Source organism: Girardinichthys multiradiatus, chromosome X (genome assembly GCF_021462225.1).
Source record: "Girardinichthys multiradiatus isolate DD_20200921_A chromosome X, DD_fGirMul_XY1, whole genome shotgun sequence".
In the NCBI taxonomy this organism is placed as follows: domain Eukaryota; kingdom Metazoa; phylum Chordata; class Actinopteri; order Cyprinodontiformes; family Goodeidae; genus Girardinichthys; species Girardinichthys multiradiatus.
The window spans coordinates 27,396,328-27,414,635 of record NC_061817.1 but is presented as its reverse complement, the minus strand read 5'-3'; the positions used below and the strand labels follow the sequence as shown (position 1 = coordinate 27,414,635).

The window sequence follows — 18,308 nt, the reverse complement described above, 5'->3', positions numbered from 1 at the left end:
CAATACAGTAAAATTTTATTGAAAAGTTAATTTAAATAATTAAATCAAAAATACATTTTATGTTTCCAGTCATTACACAAAGATTAGTTTAACTCAAGGTGTTTTTTCCTGTTTACTTTGATGATAATTATGGCTTACAGCTCATGTGTCTCTGAAAATTTAAATTTTAAATGACCAATGAAAAAATTTTTATTTTAATACAGAATGGTTGGCCTACTGAAGCGGCTCAACACAAGGGACAGTTGTAACCCATGTATTTGTCTGATAGCTCTAGGTGCAGACCAAAACCCTATAAATCTCTCACAAACTCTTGAATGGGTTGTGCGTCACAATGTTCTCAAGGCTGTGGTTTTATCTGTTGCTCAGGCACATTCATGTTTTTCTGCCACACGTTTTCCTTCCACCAAACTTTCCATTAACATATTCAGATAACGCATTCTGTGAACAACCAGTTCAAAGAGTAATTAGTTTTTGTCAACCTTTTGTGGTATGTGGATGTCAGTCACTGTCTGCTGAACAATTGTAAATTCTGCAGTCAATAACTTAACATTTCTGAGCAAAAAACAAATATTGTTATTCGACTTATGTAACATTCTAATTGTCTGAGAAACAGAATTTGGGATTTTTATTAGCTGTAAATCTTAATTATAAAAATAATAAAGCCTCGAAAAATATAGTATCACTCTGTATATAATGAATCTATATAATGCATTTCACTTTTGAATTCCATTACTAAAATAGCTAATTATTTGAGATGAACATGTACAGGGGTTCATGACCTTTTTTTAATAATACCAAGTTTTTTCTTTTCCTACATTAACTGTACAGATATTTTAAAACAGTACAGTACTTTAACGGTTTGTTGTGTTATAAAGTGAGAACTATATAAAAAAAAATTTGATAGAACCTGATTGGTTAAGTGAGGAAGCATATTCATGTGTTCATTTTTAACTAAAAAGTTAGAATGTGCAAGTTTCAAGTTGGAAAAAATGTACAAAAAGATCCCAAGAAGTCTGATAACCAAGTGGGAAAGCCACAGGGTTTCTTACCAACCCTGACCTCAAAGTCCAATATGGCTGCCTTGCATATAAACATAGTAGTTACAGTAAAACAGTTTATTTGCACTCCTAGTATCTCTTAATAGTAACATACCTTAAGAGAAATTTCCAAGATATGATTCACCTTGGAAATAATACTAGATTCTTCTCGAGCCCAATTATCACCAATAGTTCTTGTATCACCTTCATAAACACATCTTAATTACAACTTTAAATATGGCAATGTATTTGAAACAATATACAAAGCAGATTTTAAACCATCTATCTTAATAAGACTGATTTGTTCTGATGTTATTTTTAAAGTAAATATTAGTTTAAAGCTTTATTTGTTTGACTACATTTAAGATTATTCCAGAAACAAAGTGAAAAAAGCAAAATTTTAATAGTTAAAATACTGGTGTGCACAAATTACAAAAATTTACAACAGTATTCACAAATGTATACAGTGTGTTATTGTTTCACATATCACAGTGGGGACTGCTTAAGCTTCCACAATATTTGCAATGTTTACACATGCAGTCCATTTTTAAAGCCAACTTCAAACTGTTCTTCATAAATAAATATAATGTTCAGCATTTACATAAAATATTTTCTTGAATATACATTAAAGGCTAAAAATGCCCGCAGCCACTCAGAAAAAGAATTCAAGTGTGAAACAAGAGACTTTGTTCTATCAGGCAGGAGCCTGGCACAGCATGGCGTCACTAACAGAGGACAGATTCAAATAAAAAAAGATGTCAAAGATACACGAAATCATTGTAAAAAAAATAAGAAATCAATACATTCCTTTCTTATGAAAAATACAAAATCTGTTTATTCTCAGCCAAATTTCACATCCTCATTCCTTCATTTTGCTCGATCCAATAAAACAGACGAGAATATTTCCATAATTATAAAAGCATAAAACTTCCTCAATGGGAAAATGTGGAGAAGCAGATGAGAATATAATATGACGCCTGGAGCAGAAGCCATTACCAACCTGCCCAGTGTAAATCTGCCATCTGATTTTCAGACCTTACAGCACTGTTAGTTGTGGTGCCACAGAGATGGAGTTCATCTAGAATGAGCAGATATCAACAGGGGTTCTGCTAAGACAGTTTGGTCACTGGTAGCTGGATGTCCCAGCCGTTGTGAGCAACATTGCCATTGTGACTACTGAGCTTGGGGTTTTTAAGGCTGTAGCGACGCATCTTGGTATTTTTGTAGTAGATTGAGTAAATGAAGACAAAGATGATGGAGATGATCACAACTGTGAGAGCCACAAATCCAGCGATGAGGGGCAGGTAGTCCTCTGAAAGCAATAAATAAATAAATAAATAAATGTCATATTAATGTTAAAAAGGTAAAGGTTGAATTCCTCTGTGTATTTTTGTGCCCCTGATTTACTGCCCATTACTGTTCAGCACATTAATCCCACTAAGACTTCTTTTTTTCCACTAAAACCAGAAAAAAAACTAAAACAAGAATCATTGACAAAGTTTGTTCATGTGTCAGAAGTTTTCCAAGAAGAAGGCAGATGTCAGCCATTTTTCTTGTAATTATGACTAATCTGTTTTATTTTAAATTTTGTTCTTAATCATGTGACTATTCTCTAACATTTTGACACAGTATTTTAATATGCACTTATACTGTTGTTCTGTAGGTAACTTTTATGACTTTCTGTAATGTTGGAATGGGTCTCTCTTGAAAATGAGAATTTATGTCTACATAAGATTTTTCCAGTACAAATAAAAGGTCAAATAAATAAATAAAAACTTTGCTGTTAGGTAGATGATTTTTGCCATGGTCTGTTGTTTCTCCAAACTGTGGTAAATAAGAAAATTGTGGAAGATTGGGAATAAAGCTTAAAAAAGGTAATGAAATTAATTTTAGAAAGGAGTAAGTTGAGAGTTTTGAAAATACCAAGGGAAGGATAAAAATACCACCTATAACGGACAGACTATTTTAACATTAGCAACAAACATTAAGCAATTATTTCAACAGTTGACACAAAAGTAATGTTCTCAATGTTGTTCTAAATGCAAAATAGCTTCATGAAAAAGTTATAAAAGCATTCGGTCAAGAAAAGCTACCGAGATCCCAGATATCCTACATTTAATTCCACCCAAGCTAATCAACAAAGAATCATCATTTGAGAAAACACAGCTGGCTTTGTTTTTTTGTGGTGACAGAGTCCTTTATTTGTAGAAATCAGACAGGACATGAGTAGAGAACAGGGGAAGACACGCATTAACGAGATCTGGAATCATACCCCAGACTGCTGTGTCGTATATGGCCTCTATATACAGGGCACTGGGCGATCACAACACCATGCAAAGTTACCCATTTATGGCTAATTAATTCCTATACAGAATCAAGAGTGAACATATTCAAAATTGCACTGATCGTGGGACAGTAAGGTTGGGAGATTAAGAGTAAAAATTTTATCTCAAGGTTTTGTCACAGTTCCTTGACACATGAAAACCCAAACTTCAATGTAATTTATGGGATTTTGTGTGATAATCCAACACAGAGTGGTGTACAATTGTGATGAGGAAGAAAAATTATGCAATGTTTTCCAATTTTTACTGATAAAAATCTGAAAAGTGTTGCATGCATTTGTATTCAGGCCCCTTTTACTCTTTTACCCCCAAATAAAACCTAGAGCAACAACTTTTCTCCAAAGGTTACATATCTGGTAAATAGAATCAGCAGTGCGAGATTTATTCTCAGGTTAAATCCAGCTCTTCTGTGAAGGCCTCAGAGGTTTGTTAGAGAACTTCAGAGAATCAACAGCATCATGAAGACCATGGAACACAGCACAAAGGTCAAAGATAAAGTTATGGCTAAAAGCAGGATTAGGTTATAGAACAATATCTCAAGCTTTCAAGAAATGTTCAATTAATCATCAAATGTACAGCATGTGGCATCAGTGCAAACCTACTAAGTCATGGTCATTAAATTAAAGTGGAGCTATTTTGTAAAGAGGAATGTGTAATAAATATCGGTCTAGATTTGCTGGTAGAGACCAACCCCAAAAGACTTGCAGATGTTTTTGCAAATGAAACTGATTATTTGTAAAACATGTTGTGAACCATGTGTCATATTCCTTTCACTTCACAACCATGCACCATCGTGTGTTGGTCTACCACATAAAATCTAAATAAATACGCTGAGGTCTTGGGAAACAGTTCACGACAATTGCATTCAATCCTATTGCATTTATTGATGCTCCCATGGAACCAGCAGTGGAACATCTGTCAGTATTTCAATCATACTAACTGATTTGAGGGTTTGCAACTGTCACCAGTTTATTTTTGTTATCACCTGATAACTCAATCTCCAAATAAATAACTACTACATTTAGATTGGGAGACCTGATATTCACTTATGTTCACAAAACCTGTGAAAAAGCTGCCAACTCCCAAAGATCCTCATTGGGGAAAAGGTCTGGACACTGTTGACCAGTCCATGTGTGAAAATGATGTCTGATGCTTTTGACCCACTGTTGTACAATCTGAGCACAATAAATCCTGGCATTGTTGTATTCAGGTAGTCAGTTCATCTCATTCTTTAGGCACATAACGTTACTGAGCCTATACCAGACAAAAAGTAGCAACCCCAGATTATGGCACTGGTAAGATGTCAGGGAGGACTGAATTTCAGATTGTGACTGTCATAACAAGCAGTTGCTGAGGAAGGCAAACTGTCAGGTCACGTTCAGACCATCCTGTCTTTAAAGATGTCCAACTTCCTCCCTCAGGTCACTGGTATAAAGTGACTACAGTAAGAACCAAGATACACAGAGACTCTTTAGTACCTGCTGCTATTGTTGTGCCTAATAACATTAAACCATAAACCATTTTTTGATGCTGATTGAACAAACTTTGGCTGTTTTCTTTTCGTACAATGTATATACATCATTGAAGAGTGTTTTTATTGTACTGTTTATGTATGGAAGATGCTGCAAATGCTGTGCCATTGGGAACAATAAAATTACAACTGACTGGTGGACCATTGATTAACCAGAGTCCAATCTTTATGCTTCCTAAAAAGTTAAAGCTTCTTTTTCCAATTAGTTTAATTGATCAGTGATTTTTTTAAGACTACACAGCTGTTTGGACCCCATTCCTTGAGTGACCTCACACTTTTGAACCTTGCATTTTGCTGTTGGCATTTTTAAAATTCGATTTCACCAAACGTTTAAGTCATTGCCAATTAACATTTCTTCCCCAACCACAGGATGCGTCTTCTAACGTGTTTGTTTAAGACATGAGACATCAGTTAAATACTCGTTCCCATCTAAAACATGATGATCCATGCACTAATCATAAAATGGGAGGCTCATAACTATTTGCTTTGCTACATCCAGGGAGTAACAGGCAGTTTAATATGACTTGTGACATAGTAACATATTAACACAGTAGAAGGTTAGGTCAGTGCAGTTATGTCCATGATCAACAGCAACAAAAAGGCAGTAACATCCGCATACTAATGCACTAAACATTAACATCACTACATCACATATCAGCCTGTATTGTTCTGGCACAGCATGTTTAAGGTTTATAGATAACAGGATTTCAAACCCAAATTTTTTGTTCCTGTATTAAAAATCATCAACATAAATTGAATTTTTGCAGTTTTTACATTAATGTTTGCAGTTGAGATAACATTTTTTATATGCTTTCAAAGTAAACTACCGTAACAATTGTGTAAATAAAGATCAGTTTTACAGAATCAAACCAGCATGAATCTAAACAACATGAGACCTAAACTCGAAGTGCACGAAATATATTTTTTCTCAGTTTTAAGTTTTTGCATTAACCTGCAGAGCTTGAAGATAAGCCCTCACAAATCTCTGTGAAGCCTTTTGCCAAAGATTTATTTTCTCCAATAGGACTGTAGTTACCTTTAAGAATGACTTGAACCACACGTTTGTCAGTGTTGAGATCATTTTCAGCGGTGCAATTGTAGATGCCCTCCTCTTTCACAACGAGAGTGCCATTTAACCCAAGAGAAGCTGTGCCTGAGCTGTAATGCCATTGGATCCTCGGGGGTGGGTTGCCATCAGCCTCACAAAAAAGCTCCTCTGTATAACCTCTGATCACCGGGACCAACTTCGGAAGCTTTGTAGTGTTAATCCTGGGTTCATCTGTTAAGACACATAGGAGAGAAGATTTGAAATAATGACGCTTATTCTAATAATTTGACCCAAAACAGATTCTTTGCCCAATAAGTAATAATGTTACAAAATATCCATTAGTGAAGCATTTAAACATTGACTGCTATAAAGTAAATGTAATTCTCACATTGGACGCTGAGGTTGAATGAATTGGATGTCATAGATGGAGGGGGCTGTGGTCCTTTAGGTCCCAGATTTAGTTCAGCTTCACATTGAACCTGGATTCCATCATGAGTCCTATTCAGAGTGATGTTCATGGTGCAAACCACATTTACAGGAGATCTGCGGGTAGGGAAGCTGCATCCTGATTCATTGTTTACTCCCACTAAAGCTGAGGAATAAAATAATAAGAAAAAATACCTAAATATACAGTGCTGTAAAAACTTCTCTGCCCCCCTTATAAATGTTTCAAAGCATTAAGCAAATTTTAACAACCTAAACTAATACAAACAGAATTAGAAGTAGAATCAAGAAATCACTTAAATAAAACCTGTCTGACAAAGTAGAATAAAAGATTACAAAAGGCAAAGCATCAGGCCTTGATCCAAGGAAATTTCAACAACAGATTCAAACCAAAGTGACTGATATTTACAAATTTGGAAAAAGTAACAAAAGCATTTCTGGGGATTTTTTTATCTACAGCGCACTGCATTGTCCTATTATCCACAAATAGAGAAAAACATTGTGATGAACCTTCCCAGAAGTTTTGGTTCTACCAATATTTCTCCAAAAGTGCATCAACAACTCATCCAGGAGGTGACAAAAGCACCCAGAACGACATCTAAAGCACTACATGGCTCACTTGCCTCAGTTAAGGTCAGTGTTCATGATGCAAAAATAAGAAAAAGACAAGGGACAATTTGGATCCATGAAAGACTTCCAAGGCAAAAATCAATGCTGACCAAAAAGAACATAAAGGTCAGTAACACACATTCCACAAAATCATCTTGACAATCCCCAAAAATGCTGGGAAAATATTCTGGGAGCTGACTTTTTGAAAAGTGTGATTGTATTCATATCAGGTTAAAAACCAACACATCATATGTTTGGATTTGGGTGTCAACAGATACAAAAATGTACTATAGTGAGTACAATGCACTTTTTGGTAAAATAGCTGTTAATATGAATGTTTCTGCAGGTGTAGAAGCAAGCAGGGCGTTATCTTGTATTCTATTCATCCTTCTTTCTTTCCATTCTTTTCTCATTCGCTCCCCTTTTCCTTTTTGCCCCACATCTCTCTCTTTTGTGCTGATTTTTTTCTTTTTCACTTCTGTTTCAGTGTCTGTAACAATTGAAATAATCCCAAAGCAGTTTCTAATAAAGTTTTTATAAAAATCAAGCAGAGCTTGAAATGTGGAGCTGTATTGCTCCACTTGTGAAAGTAAATCTGTTGGGCTTTTTCTTAGCACTCAGACAACAATTCTGGGCACTACTCTGCTGGACAGCACACAGTTAAAAAAAAAAAAAAAAAACATTTCAAAGAAAAAAACTCATATTGACAACAGAACATGGTGGTGGTAATGTGATGATCTTGGTGCTTTGCAGCTTCAGGATCCTGATTTCTTACTGTAAACTAGGAATACTGCTCTCTAGTAGAAGATTATGAAGTATAATCTCCAGCAATGCCCTGTGATGGAGTCTTGACCTATCCAGGGTGTACCCCCTCCGCTTGCCCAAAGACCGCTGGAGATAGGCACCAGCCCCCCATGACCTTGCATGGATAAGTGGGTAAAGGCAATGAATGGATACCCAGCCATCAGTTTGTGACCATAATTAGACTAGGGTTTTGTGGCAGGACCAAATCACACCAGCAAGTCCACATATGAATAGCTTGAAAAAAGAAAAGAAAAAAAAAAGTTTTTTGGCCTAATCAAAGTCTTAAATCCAATTGAGATTGGATTAATACGCAAAATAAATTTAGGGTGCATCGGATAACTTTAATTATTTTTTTACATTTGTTAAAACTGTCACTATGTCCTGACAGTAGAATATGAGACATATAATCTGTGAAAAAAATCAAACTCCTCTTGCTCCTCCCAGTGGTCCTACTGCCATTTGCAGAAACACACTGCTTCCGGTTAGAAACAACCAATCAGAGCCAGTAGGAACTTAGCAGTGTCAATCACATTCGATACATGCTGCTGACACCCCTACTGTAATTCAAGCGCAAGATTGTTGGTGTGCTGCAGCTGTGCTAATGGTATGGGCAGGTTGTAGTCAATGTAAAGCATGTCATTGGTGTTTCGTCCCTACCAGTGAATGTACCATAGCTGATTATCCGTCATCATCGGTGGCCCTGCTTACTAGCTCGTGTGTTCACAGCACTTGTTTTTAAAATGAGGAATATAACGGAAAGGCAATGCCTGAGCTTGCTGTCTCTGGATAAATGATTATCATGTACTGCTAATTATAACTGTTGCTGTGATTGTTGAACTTACAATAAAAATAAGAATAAAAAAATGAATCCTGTACCAGGCTCAATAGTTTCATTCCCTCTTTGCCACATCCAGCGTACTCTGAGGTGTTCTGCAGGAGTCACATTGATAATGCTACACTGCAGTTTCATCTCTGCTCCCTCCACTGTGGATTCTGAATTATTCACAATGTCAATGGAGACAGTTTCTGGGGGTTCTGCAGGAGAGTTGAGTGAAAACAATTAAAATTCATATAATGAAGCATAAAAGCAAAGAAAGGACAAAAAATGTGGGCCACTTACTGTAAAGAATGTAGTGTAAAGTTTTATTACATCTTCCTATTCCCAAAAACTCTCCATGACAAACAGGACTTAGGTCCCAGTTTTCATGTATATCAGGATTCCACGTTCTGTTGAAAATTCTACGGTCCTCCCTGGTCTTCCAGAATATTTCCTTAACATTTGACTCATTGGTTTGGGGCTTGCAAACCGCAGACCACCCTCTACTTTGGTATTTCAACACCATTGTGTCTGGTTCTATTTCAATGGGGCATTCCGGCTTGGCACCTGTGGAAAACAGGATGGGAAAAGGGAATGTTATTTCACTTCAATGACCACAGACCACAGACATTGCGATAACACAATATTTCCATATATAATGGTATAACAAACTAGTGTGGAAAGCCAAAATGTCCTTTATACAATTGTAGGTCAGGAGGCAGCAGGAAAGACTCAGGAAGGACATTCCCCTCCCTTACTAAGTGGATTTTGTGCCTATGCCCACCATTCTTTAAGCTGGTTTGTACTGATAAGTTAAATGCCTCATATTCTAACAATCCACTTAACTCACATTATACTAGTAATAAACCTGTTGAGTCTATCATTGTTTACATAATATTTGTGACTTTTTACATAATATACACTAAAAAAATAAATGTTTTCAATTTTTATACGTGTACTCAACTATTCTGATCTATCTCAGGGTTTAAATATGGATATGTCGCATCATATTTATAGTCCCCGATAAACTTTTTAAACGCGCCTCTGCTTTGTAAATATTACTCCTAACGGCGCAGGCAACATTTATATTCGGCAACAGACAATAGGCCGACAAACACGAAACATGAGGTTTTAAGTGCTCATTAAGTGCCACAACTTACTCGAGTTTGTCCCGTTAGAAAGCGATAGCGGCTCTAAAATCAAAAGCCCTAAGAGAAGGCGAAGACAGCTGAAATCCTCCATTAGAATAAAAGTAAATTCCCTTCTGTTCTGCTCCTCTGGAGTATCTCCTTCTTCACCTCAGCTGCACGGAAACAGCCAGAGGCGGACTGAATGGAAGTATGTGGACTTTTTTTTTTTTTTTTTTTTTGAAGGAACAAGCTAAGCTAAGCTACCGTTCCAGGCTCGGTGCCGCTCCTCATCGGGAGGAAGACAGCCCTCCTCCGCAAAACACTGTGCACAGAGTCACGGCATGCCCACACACTCCCACCGAGACTATAAATGTAGCAGCTGAGCAACAAGCTGCGCCGCTTCAGACAAACTGTCAATGGAAAGAAACATGCGACAGAATAAAGAAGTGAGGATCCAAAGTGACTAATCTGGTATATTTAAATGCCTTTCCTGTATATTATATTATATTATATTATGATACTGAACTAAACATAACTGGATTTAAATGTAAATGAGACAGAACAGACTTCAACATCGTTTGTGCACGCAAGGAACCTGAATTCAAGCCCTTAGCATGCATTCAAAAATAAAAATGTAAATGCATAAACTTCACTGTTTTTGCAGACAGCGTTATGTATCACCGGCTTGGAGGTAGAAGGTTGAACAGGTTATGTCCAGGATGTGTGGGATCTGCACAGATGTTAGCTGCCCATTTTCTGAATGGAGATCTGTACAAGTCCTGGAGATGGAGGGAAGGTCAGCACCAATGATCATCTCTGCAGAGAAGATTGCTTGTTGCAGTCTGGTCCTGTCCTGTGTTGTGGCTGAACCACAGCAGACAGTATGGACTGAATAATGCTTGTGTAAAAGATGACCAACAGCTCTATAGACAGGTTGTGTCTCTTAAGATGCCACAGGAAATACTACTTCCAGGCCTTCTTCCAGACAGTGCAAGAATGTGAGAACCACCTCAGGTCCTTGGAAAAGGTGGATCCTAAGAATAAAGTGATTTACACTACTGTGTTGTTAAAGTTGCTAAGAGAGGGGAGTGTTGGAAGAGTTCTCCAGACGTCCAGGCCCATCTCCACAGTGGGCTAAGATCCAGGTGGTTCTTACTGCAGAAGTGGACCAGCCACTCCACCTCCTGTATATAAGCAGACTCATTGTTGTCCTGGATCAGACCAATGACGTTAACAAAGTTCAGAAGTTTCACAGCCAAGTTCACTGAAATGCAGTCATTGGGAATTGTGACTGGATATACAGTAACTGTGAGGAATTGTTTTGGCTTAGATTGTGTTGGGACCTACAGCCATGGATTTCCACAATAAAACTCCGGTACATACTTTTCTGGAACTTTTTTAAATAAAGTGCATTAACCTTCTTCCAGCACAGCCAGGAAAGGGGATAACTGCGGACTTCCTGTGGCGCCATTACCCAAAATAAAGCACAACTCCGAAGGGGGAAGGGGGGTAGCAGAGGACTTCCCCGTGATGCCACTGCCCGTATAAGACCCCCACCTTCCCACAAGTCTTTCTCTTCCACACCGATGACCATCGGGATAGGAGGGAACAAAGCGCGCTGATGTCTTTTGCTGGCAAAAAGACATAAATTCAACTGGATCCAAAGCCATACGATCATCGATCATATGCAAAGTTAAGTAGAATGAAATACTGTCTGTGTATCCGGTATTTTCATTCATGAACGGGGATAATTAAGGTACAAGCATTGCTGACTGTCTCTCCAAAGCCCCGCAGACGCAAACGGTGTTCGAGAAAAGCCCCGGTCTGAAGGAAGACGGCAGAAACCGCAGTGGACCGAACGAGCCGACCAGCTCTCCGGAGCTAACTCTTTTGTTCACAGAGCGAACGCAGAGGTTAGCTACCGAGCCAACCGCTTGTTGACTGGATACTTTCTTCGAACTACATCGCCCTTGGACAACATTCCCTCGCCATAGGTCAGAGGTTAGGTTTGGGCAGATTAACAGATAGGTTTAGGATGAAATGATCTAAACGTTTTCATGTTATGAAGTTTTGTTTTGTGGAACCTGGCTATCTTTAGTGCTAGTAGGCTAGCTACGGCACGCGCCGGTTCTGTGTTCTTTGTATGTTTTAAAGTTAAGATAAACTTTATTTAAAGGGTGGTTTTAACCAGAAGATTGCTCATAACGCGTCGTCCGCGCTTATGCATTTTAACCCTTTTATTAACCCTGGTATTTTAAAGTTATGTGTTGATTCTGATGCTAAGCTCTCCGCTTCTTTGTTAGCTCAACGGCTAGCCGGTAAGGACACATGGTAGCACTAACACTATTAAACAGAAAGGTTGTTAGTTTTCAAGCTAGTGAATAATCGTCCCTGAACATCATTTACTAGATTTGATAACTAAGTAAACACCATTAAGCCCCATTTCTCCAGAAAGATTTGGCTCTTTTCCAAAATACCCCTTTTATAATCTTTCTTCGAATATTATTTCAATAACTAAAGGCAGCTAATTAGACACCGTTGTGAAATGGTCATCCAGAAGGTTGGTTTTATTCAGTAGATCATTATTTAAAACATTATTTTATTAAAATAATATTTTATCTGATCTTGCATTGTGAAGGGTGGTCTAAACGTTTGCTGATTATTTCCTAAATTAGTTCCAAGACTAACTTAACTTCACTTCCAGATTCAAACATAAACATTGCATGGTAATGTTGCATCACTCTTTTTGGTCATGATTTCCAATCATCTTTAATCAACTTGTTTATATTGTACATAGCCCATTAGTCTTCGTTATTCTTTCATTCTGCTTGGTAGTTTAGTTGAATTGTTTTAGCGTAGTAAAGAGTTTGTTGATTGAAATATGTTTGACTTTGAGTTGACTTATTTTTGTTAATTCTTGTATTTTAAGAAATTGTGTGAATTCATTCCATATATGTGCAGAGTTTATGCTGTTCAATAATGTCAGAGCTCGTCTCCCACCTTTCTATTCTGTCCTAATACCATCGCCTTAATGGGCTGGTATTCACAGGACAATCCTTAACAGACCGAAATATTATTTGATAAAATATTAATATTAAATAATATTCTCAGATTCATATTTACAACAATTGTGAATTCCTATGTAAAGTACAATATTGGCAACGACAATTGCATCTGCAGACGATTAATTTTTTTTTGTCTATGAATTTGATCCTGATCATTAAACAAAAATAAAAACAGCCAGAGCTACCAACAAAGACTTTAAATCAAAGCAAACTCATGTGTTAGAATGGCCCAATCAAAGTCCAGACCAGGAATTATGTTGTAAAACTGATGTCCATAGGTTCTTTCCATACATTTTGTGCTGGGCTTGAGCTATTTTGTAGAGTGGGTGTTAGTTTGGCAAAACTGGTAGAGACATACCCCAGAAAACATAGAGCTGTAATTGCAGCAAATGTAGGTTTCACAAAGTATTGTTTTGTGGTGGCTGAGTTCAAATGCACAGTTGTAGGAGTTTTATTTTTGAAGAATTTTGAAAAACCTGAGTTGGTCCCCATAAAAAGTCCATTAAATACATGGAAGTTTGGGGTTTTAACACAACAAAATGTGAAACTGGAAGAGTGAAAGGGAGGTTTTATAAAATGTTCTTATGATCTTTATTTATGTAAATTAATCATATACATAATATTTTAACGTTTTAATGTAACGTTTTAATCAGTTCCATGCACTGCACTGGGCCTACCTTTGACGGTGACCCTAACTGTTTTGGAGACATTTCCTCTCCCGTTCCAAGCTTGGCAAGTGTAGGAACCCGTGTTGAATCCAGTGGCATCGTTGATGATGAGACCGGACACTCCATCTTCAGTTCTCTCATTTACATTGTGAGTCTTGTAGTAAATCCAGGAGTAGTTGGGGCGTGGATTACCTACAGAAGAGCACTTCAGTCCAAAAACCCCTCCGACCTGAACTTCAGAATTTTCAAGCTCCAGTATATCCGATGGTGGGTCTACACACAACAGTTGAGCACATAAAAATTAGAGGGGGAAAAAAACAAACACACAACATAATGCATATCTTAAGAAAAAAAATTTATGAAATGCTTACAATGAACAACAATGTCCACTGTAAAGTTGAGAGTTGTCAGATTGTTTGAAACTGTGACCCAGTACTGGCCAGCATCTCTTCTTGTTAGGATGTCTGGAAGTTTGACCTCCTCATCATCTTTGTACCAGATCTCCTGAGGTTTTGGGAAGCCCTGACTGCATGTGAGGTTGTGTGAAGTATGTTCTGGAGCAGTGTATGTATCTGGACACATCCGCTCTGGTCCATCTGTAAGTGAAAACATAAAACACTAATTCGACTTGTTTTACGCTAACAACACATCACCTACCAAATGTTTTAAACGCTTGACTAAGGTAAACATTTAACATGTAAGAATGACACTCACAGAGTACATTCACTTGGATTTTCTTTTCAACTAAGGTAAGGCCCTCAGCTTTAACTTCATATATCCCTTTGTCATCTCTTCTCAGAAGGTCTGTCAGGTTTATGGGACGTCCATCTTTCAGCCACTTAACATTTGGAGGCGGGTTTCCTGTCACGTTGCATTTCCCATCCAAAGATTCTCCCTCTCGAACCTCTATGGTGTAACACTCAATGTCAGGTGCAACTGGCATAGAAAAATATAAACAATTACATTTTTTAGCTTTATTTCAAGAAAGAAGAGGCAGCTTTAGTTCTTGTCACAATGTTTCCTATCTTGCCATGCATGTTGGCATATTGAAAAACAATTGTAACATGGGTCTAAGGATAGAGAAATTAGAAGGGGGTTTTGACTTTGAAGTATGTTTGTTGCTTTTGATGCACTCCCACTTTGAATAGTGCACGTGTGTTAGCTTCGACAGTGTGATTTAGTATTCACCTGCATCAAGACAGGGTACTTTGCTTTTGCTGTGATGTTAAAGTCTCCTTGTTATTTTATTTCTTATATTGAAGGATCAACTGATTATCTGGGGATTAAAATGTAAATGGTCAGAGTGCCCAAAAGTGGTCAGATTGCTGTTAGTTAGATTAATCAGAAAGTTATCCAGTCAATTTCCTTTTCAGTTTTAAGCATTCAGCATGTCGAGATGAGCGAAGTGTCTGACTGGCATAGTTTGAGAATAAATCGTGTTTTTATTGGGTTATTGCTGCAGTTGAAAATTACCTAAACTGCATAACTGGTGTTATTTCTCTATGGTTGGGTCTTCTCAGAGCAGTGACTACCTGATACAGATTCAAAACATATGGGATTGTGAAACAGTTCAAAGATAGACAAAGAAAAAAGTGAGATAGGAAAAGAATTACTTACACTCAACGTCTATATTTAACTCCTGTGAAGATGCATTAAATTGTGGACCTTCTGGCCCCAAGTCCATGTGTGCTTCACATCTGATAGTGGTTTGGTGATCCTGTCTCATCGGTTTAAAACTGAAGACAGATGTCTGATTTGTGGGTTTCTTCTTGTCATTTGTAAGAATCTCTGTGTGAATGGCAGCGTCTCCCCTGTACCACTTTATGGTGAGATTTTGAACTGGTGCAATATTGAGGATGCTACATGAAAGGTTATACTCCACATTTTCTTCCATTGCTTTATTGTTATTATTGCTGGAGCTGATGCTAATGTTTTCAGGAAATGCTGGAAGAAAGAAAAATTATTGTAAGACATGGTTAAAGAGCCATTTTGATTTGTGCTCAACTTGCAAGACCTACTGTAGATAACAAGTCCCAGTCTGGTGCTACATTGTTTATCATGTACATTGTTGAAGAAGCACAAGGGACTAATTTCCCAATGTATTAGTCTCTCAACTGTCCACATTACATGTCTCGTCTCCCGAAGGCCTGTGTCTCCTTGTGAAGCTTCCCAGCCAATTCCTCCAAAGTCACTTGCTGATGAGCTGCAGTTGACTGAGACCAAGTCTCCGTATTTCACCACAACGCGGGGTGGGATCAGGTCAATAGCACAGGAGGCATCTCCACCTGTAACATGAGAGTAGAGCAACATGATTACACAGAAACATTCTCTGCAACGTTTGATTTCTGATTTAATTCTTTTTAAAATAATTTCAGTCGCCTTTCACGTTGTGTCTTCAGGAATGCAAACAGGATGGGAAACATTAATTAAAGTTATGTTTAAAATAATATTTGCATATGAAATGACCTGAAAGGCATTAACATTTAATACAGTAATTTAGTTTAGATTTTCTTCTATTATTAAAAAAAAAAAAAAAAAAAAAAAAACTTTTAAAACATGCACTTTTACAGAATTGGTCTAATTTGCACAAATATTTTTTTAGTAGCACAATGAGTACAAAAACCGTTTCTCAGACAGACAAAAACAACTGTGTTTTCATAAAAGGCTACGGTCCAAAAATGATCCAGTTACCCTTCTGGCCAACTACACATTGTATTCTGAAAAAAAAGTAATAAAAAAAGCAATTTATGGTATAAAAAGATAAAAAGGGAGTGATAAAGCTCGTAAGGTTAACTGCACATTTGATAATGTGCCCTCCCGCAAGAAAAACTTGCTATTGCTGACACAGATCATCATTAACAATGACAGTGAGTAGTTTAACATCATAACTACAACTAAAACAAGGAAAGCAAAATCCTGATTACAGTATTTTACATTTGTAAAACTTCACAAAAAATCATTTAATATTAGTTACAACTTTTTTCCCTTCTAGGTGTTGGAATAAATCCATATTATTTAAAGGATATCACATTTAAACCTCTTCAGTTGTCAAGTGAATAAAAATCAGTTTGTCCTCATGTCAAAGTAATTTGGATACTAAAGTAAAGCCAAATTTAACATAAAGCCCATTGTTAGTAACTGCAGGGTTGTAGAAATAGACTTATGAGCACCTATAGTTTGTGGGTCAGGTTTACATACAGATTTGTCTGTTTTATAATGTGCTTTTAACTGTGTTTGATTTTGTCGCACTTCACACAAGTACCTGTATTGCACCTAATATGCTCTGATAGTTACAGAAGGTTATTCCAGCCATATTTTAATCAGTACTACTTTTAGACTTATTGATTCTTGTCCACATTTTCAATAGTCATGACTACAAAAAAACTTAGGTTTTCTTCAGTAGGAAAAGTCTTTCACAATATACTGCTCTCTCCTGGCTAAAACGGAGTTCTGCAGATTCCTACAGTTTCACATAACGCATTTTTCATTTAAAGATAGTTTAGGTCTTTGGCAAAGCAATAGCCTCTGCGTTTTTCATTCAGATTAAATAGTTTTTTTTTTTGTTAAATCATTCCCAGATGGTGGCAAACGGATTTACTTTAACCAAAACAGAAATCCCACAGATGTTTTAAATCATTCAACAAAAGAAAAATTAGTGAAAGGGAAACCTACCTGTATTGAGAAGGAGCCCGGCAAAGAGTTGAACAAATAGTATCCACCTAGTCATTGGATTTGTTTTCTTGTCTGGTGTGAACAGTGTGTCTTCTGTGGGTTGCTTCAACTCTGCTTCTCTTGTGGGGCAGTGCTGTGTTAACTCACTTGGAGACCAGTGGTTTTACACACCAGAAGAGGGAGGGAGAAACATACAGCCAGATAACACACACACACACAGCAAACTTGAGGTTGCTGTGTGAACAAGGAGAATGACTCATGATTTTCAGAAGTCACACACTTTGAATGTGCTGTTTTAAGTATCATTAGATGTGTTTTTTCTGCTTGTATTTATTTATGTAGATGACAAAATATCTGCAGTGTGATATTATTTGTGTCTTTTAGGCGTTTGGCACCTTTAAAAAGTGGTTAATCAAGCTAATATCCTTCACAGGTTCTGCCCTACTACTTGTTGGTTCTCAACAGTCTTGTGTGTGGAAGCTGTCACTGAGACCTAGCACATTTGGTCATATTTTATCCAGCAACTGTCAAAATGTAAGCTGACCTCACTTCTGGTGAGATTTAGACCTGGTTGAAGCGTTCTTATTTGGGTTTGTGTGCCTGACCTGATTCTGCAGTGCCAGTTATAACTCGCTTGGGGATACAGTGTTTATTCCAGCTTGGTGGTTTCTATGGTAGTTTGGCATCCTTTCTTTTGCAACTTTCAAATTCCAAGAGGTATATTATTGGTTTTAAAAAGATATATAAATAATGTGAAATGGTTTTTTTCTTTTTCTGTAAATTCAAACTTAAAGCTTTTTTTTTTTCACTAAGAGCAGCGGGATCATGGTAGATGGCATCCAATGTATATTTTTAGGATACAGTATATTTATAATGGGGATCTTGACATAACATTCAGACCAGATGTTTGTGATGTTGTAATTATGAATATATTATTTAATATTAACATTTTAATATTTTATTAAATTATATTTCAATCTGTTAAGGGTTGTCCTGTGAATACCAGCCCAATGAGGCGGTGGTATTAGCACAAAATTGAAAGGGATGAGCCAAGCTCTGACATTATTGAACAGCAAAACTCTGCACATACATGGAATGAATTCACACAATTTCTTAAAATACAAGAACTTAACAAAAATAA

The 18,308-nt window shown here is 37.1% G+C and overlaps 1 protein-coding gene across 1 annotated transcript; it reads right to left on the bottom strand.

Annotated features, from left to right (window-relative positions):
- Positions 1-1,785: 1,785 nt before the first annotated feature.
- LOC124862654 (hemicentin-1-like) lies at positions 1,786-17,325 on the bottom strand. Its single transcript, XM_047356699.1, has 11 exons — positions 17,168-17,325; positions 15,514-15,780; positions 15,113-15,439; positions 14,210-14,431; positions 13,867-14,091; positions 13,505-13,768; positions 8,936-9,199; positions 8,692-8,850; positions 6,347-6,550; positions 5,947-6,189; positions 1,786-2,349 (listed from the first exon to the last, which is right to left on the bottom strand). The coding sequence occupies exons 1-11, from the start codon at positions 17,220-17,222 to the stop codon at positions 2,147-2,149; spliced, it is 2,433 nt and encodes an 810-aa protein (XP_047212655.1). The 5' UTR covers positions 17,223-17,325; the 3' UTR covers positions 1,786-2,146.
- Between the last annotated feature and the right edge of the window lie 983 nt (positions 17,326-18,308).

Coding starts and splice junctions, on each gene's coding strand:
- LOC124862654 (XM_047356699.1), bottom strand. CDS start 17,222: ATGACTAGGTGGATACTATTTGTTCAACTCTTTGCCGGGCTCCTTCTC. Junction 15,781..17,167: donor CGGGCTCCTTCTCAATACAG/GTAGGTTTCCCT, acceptor CTCATGTTACAG/GTGGAGATGCCTCCTGTGCT. Junction 14,432..15,112: donor GTTAAATATAGACGTTGAGT/GTAAGTAATTCT, acceptor TTTCTATGCCAG/TTGCACCTGACATTGAGTGT.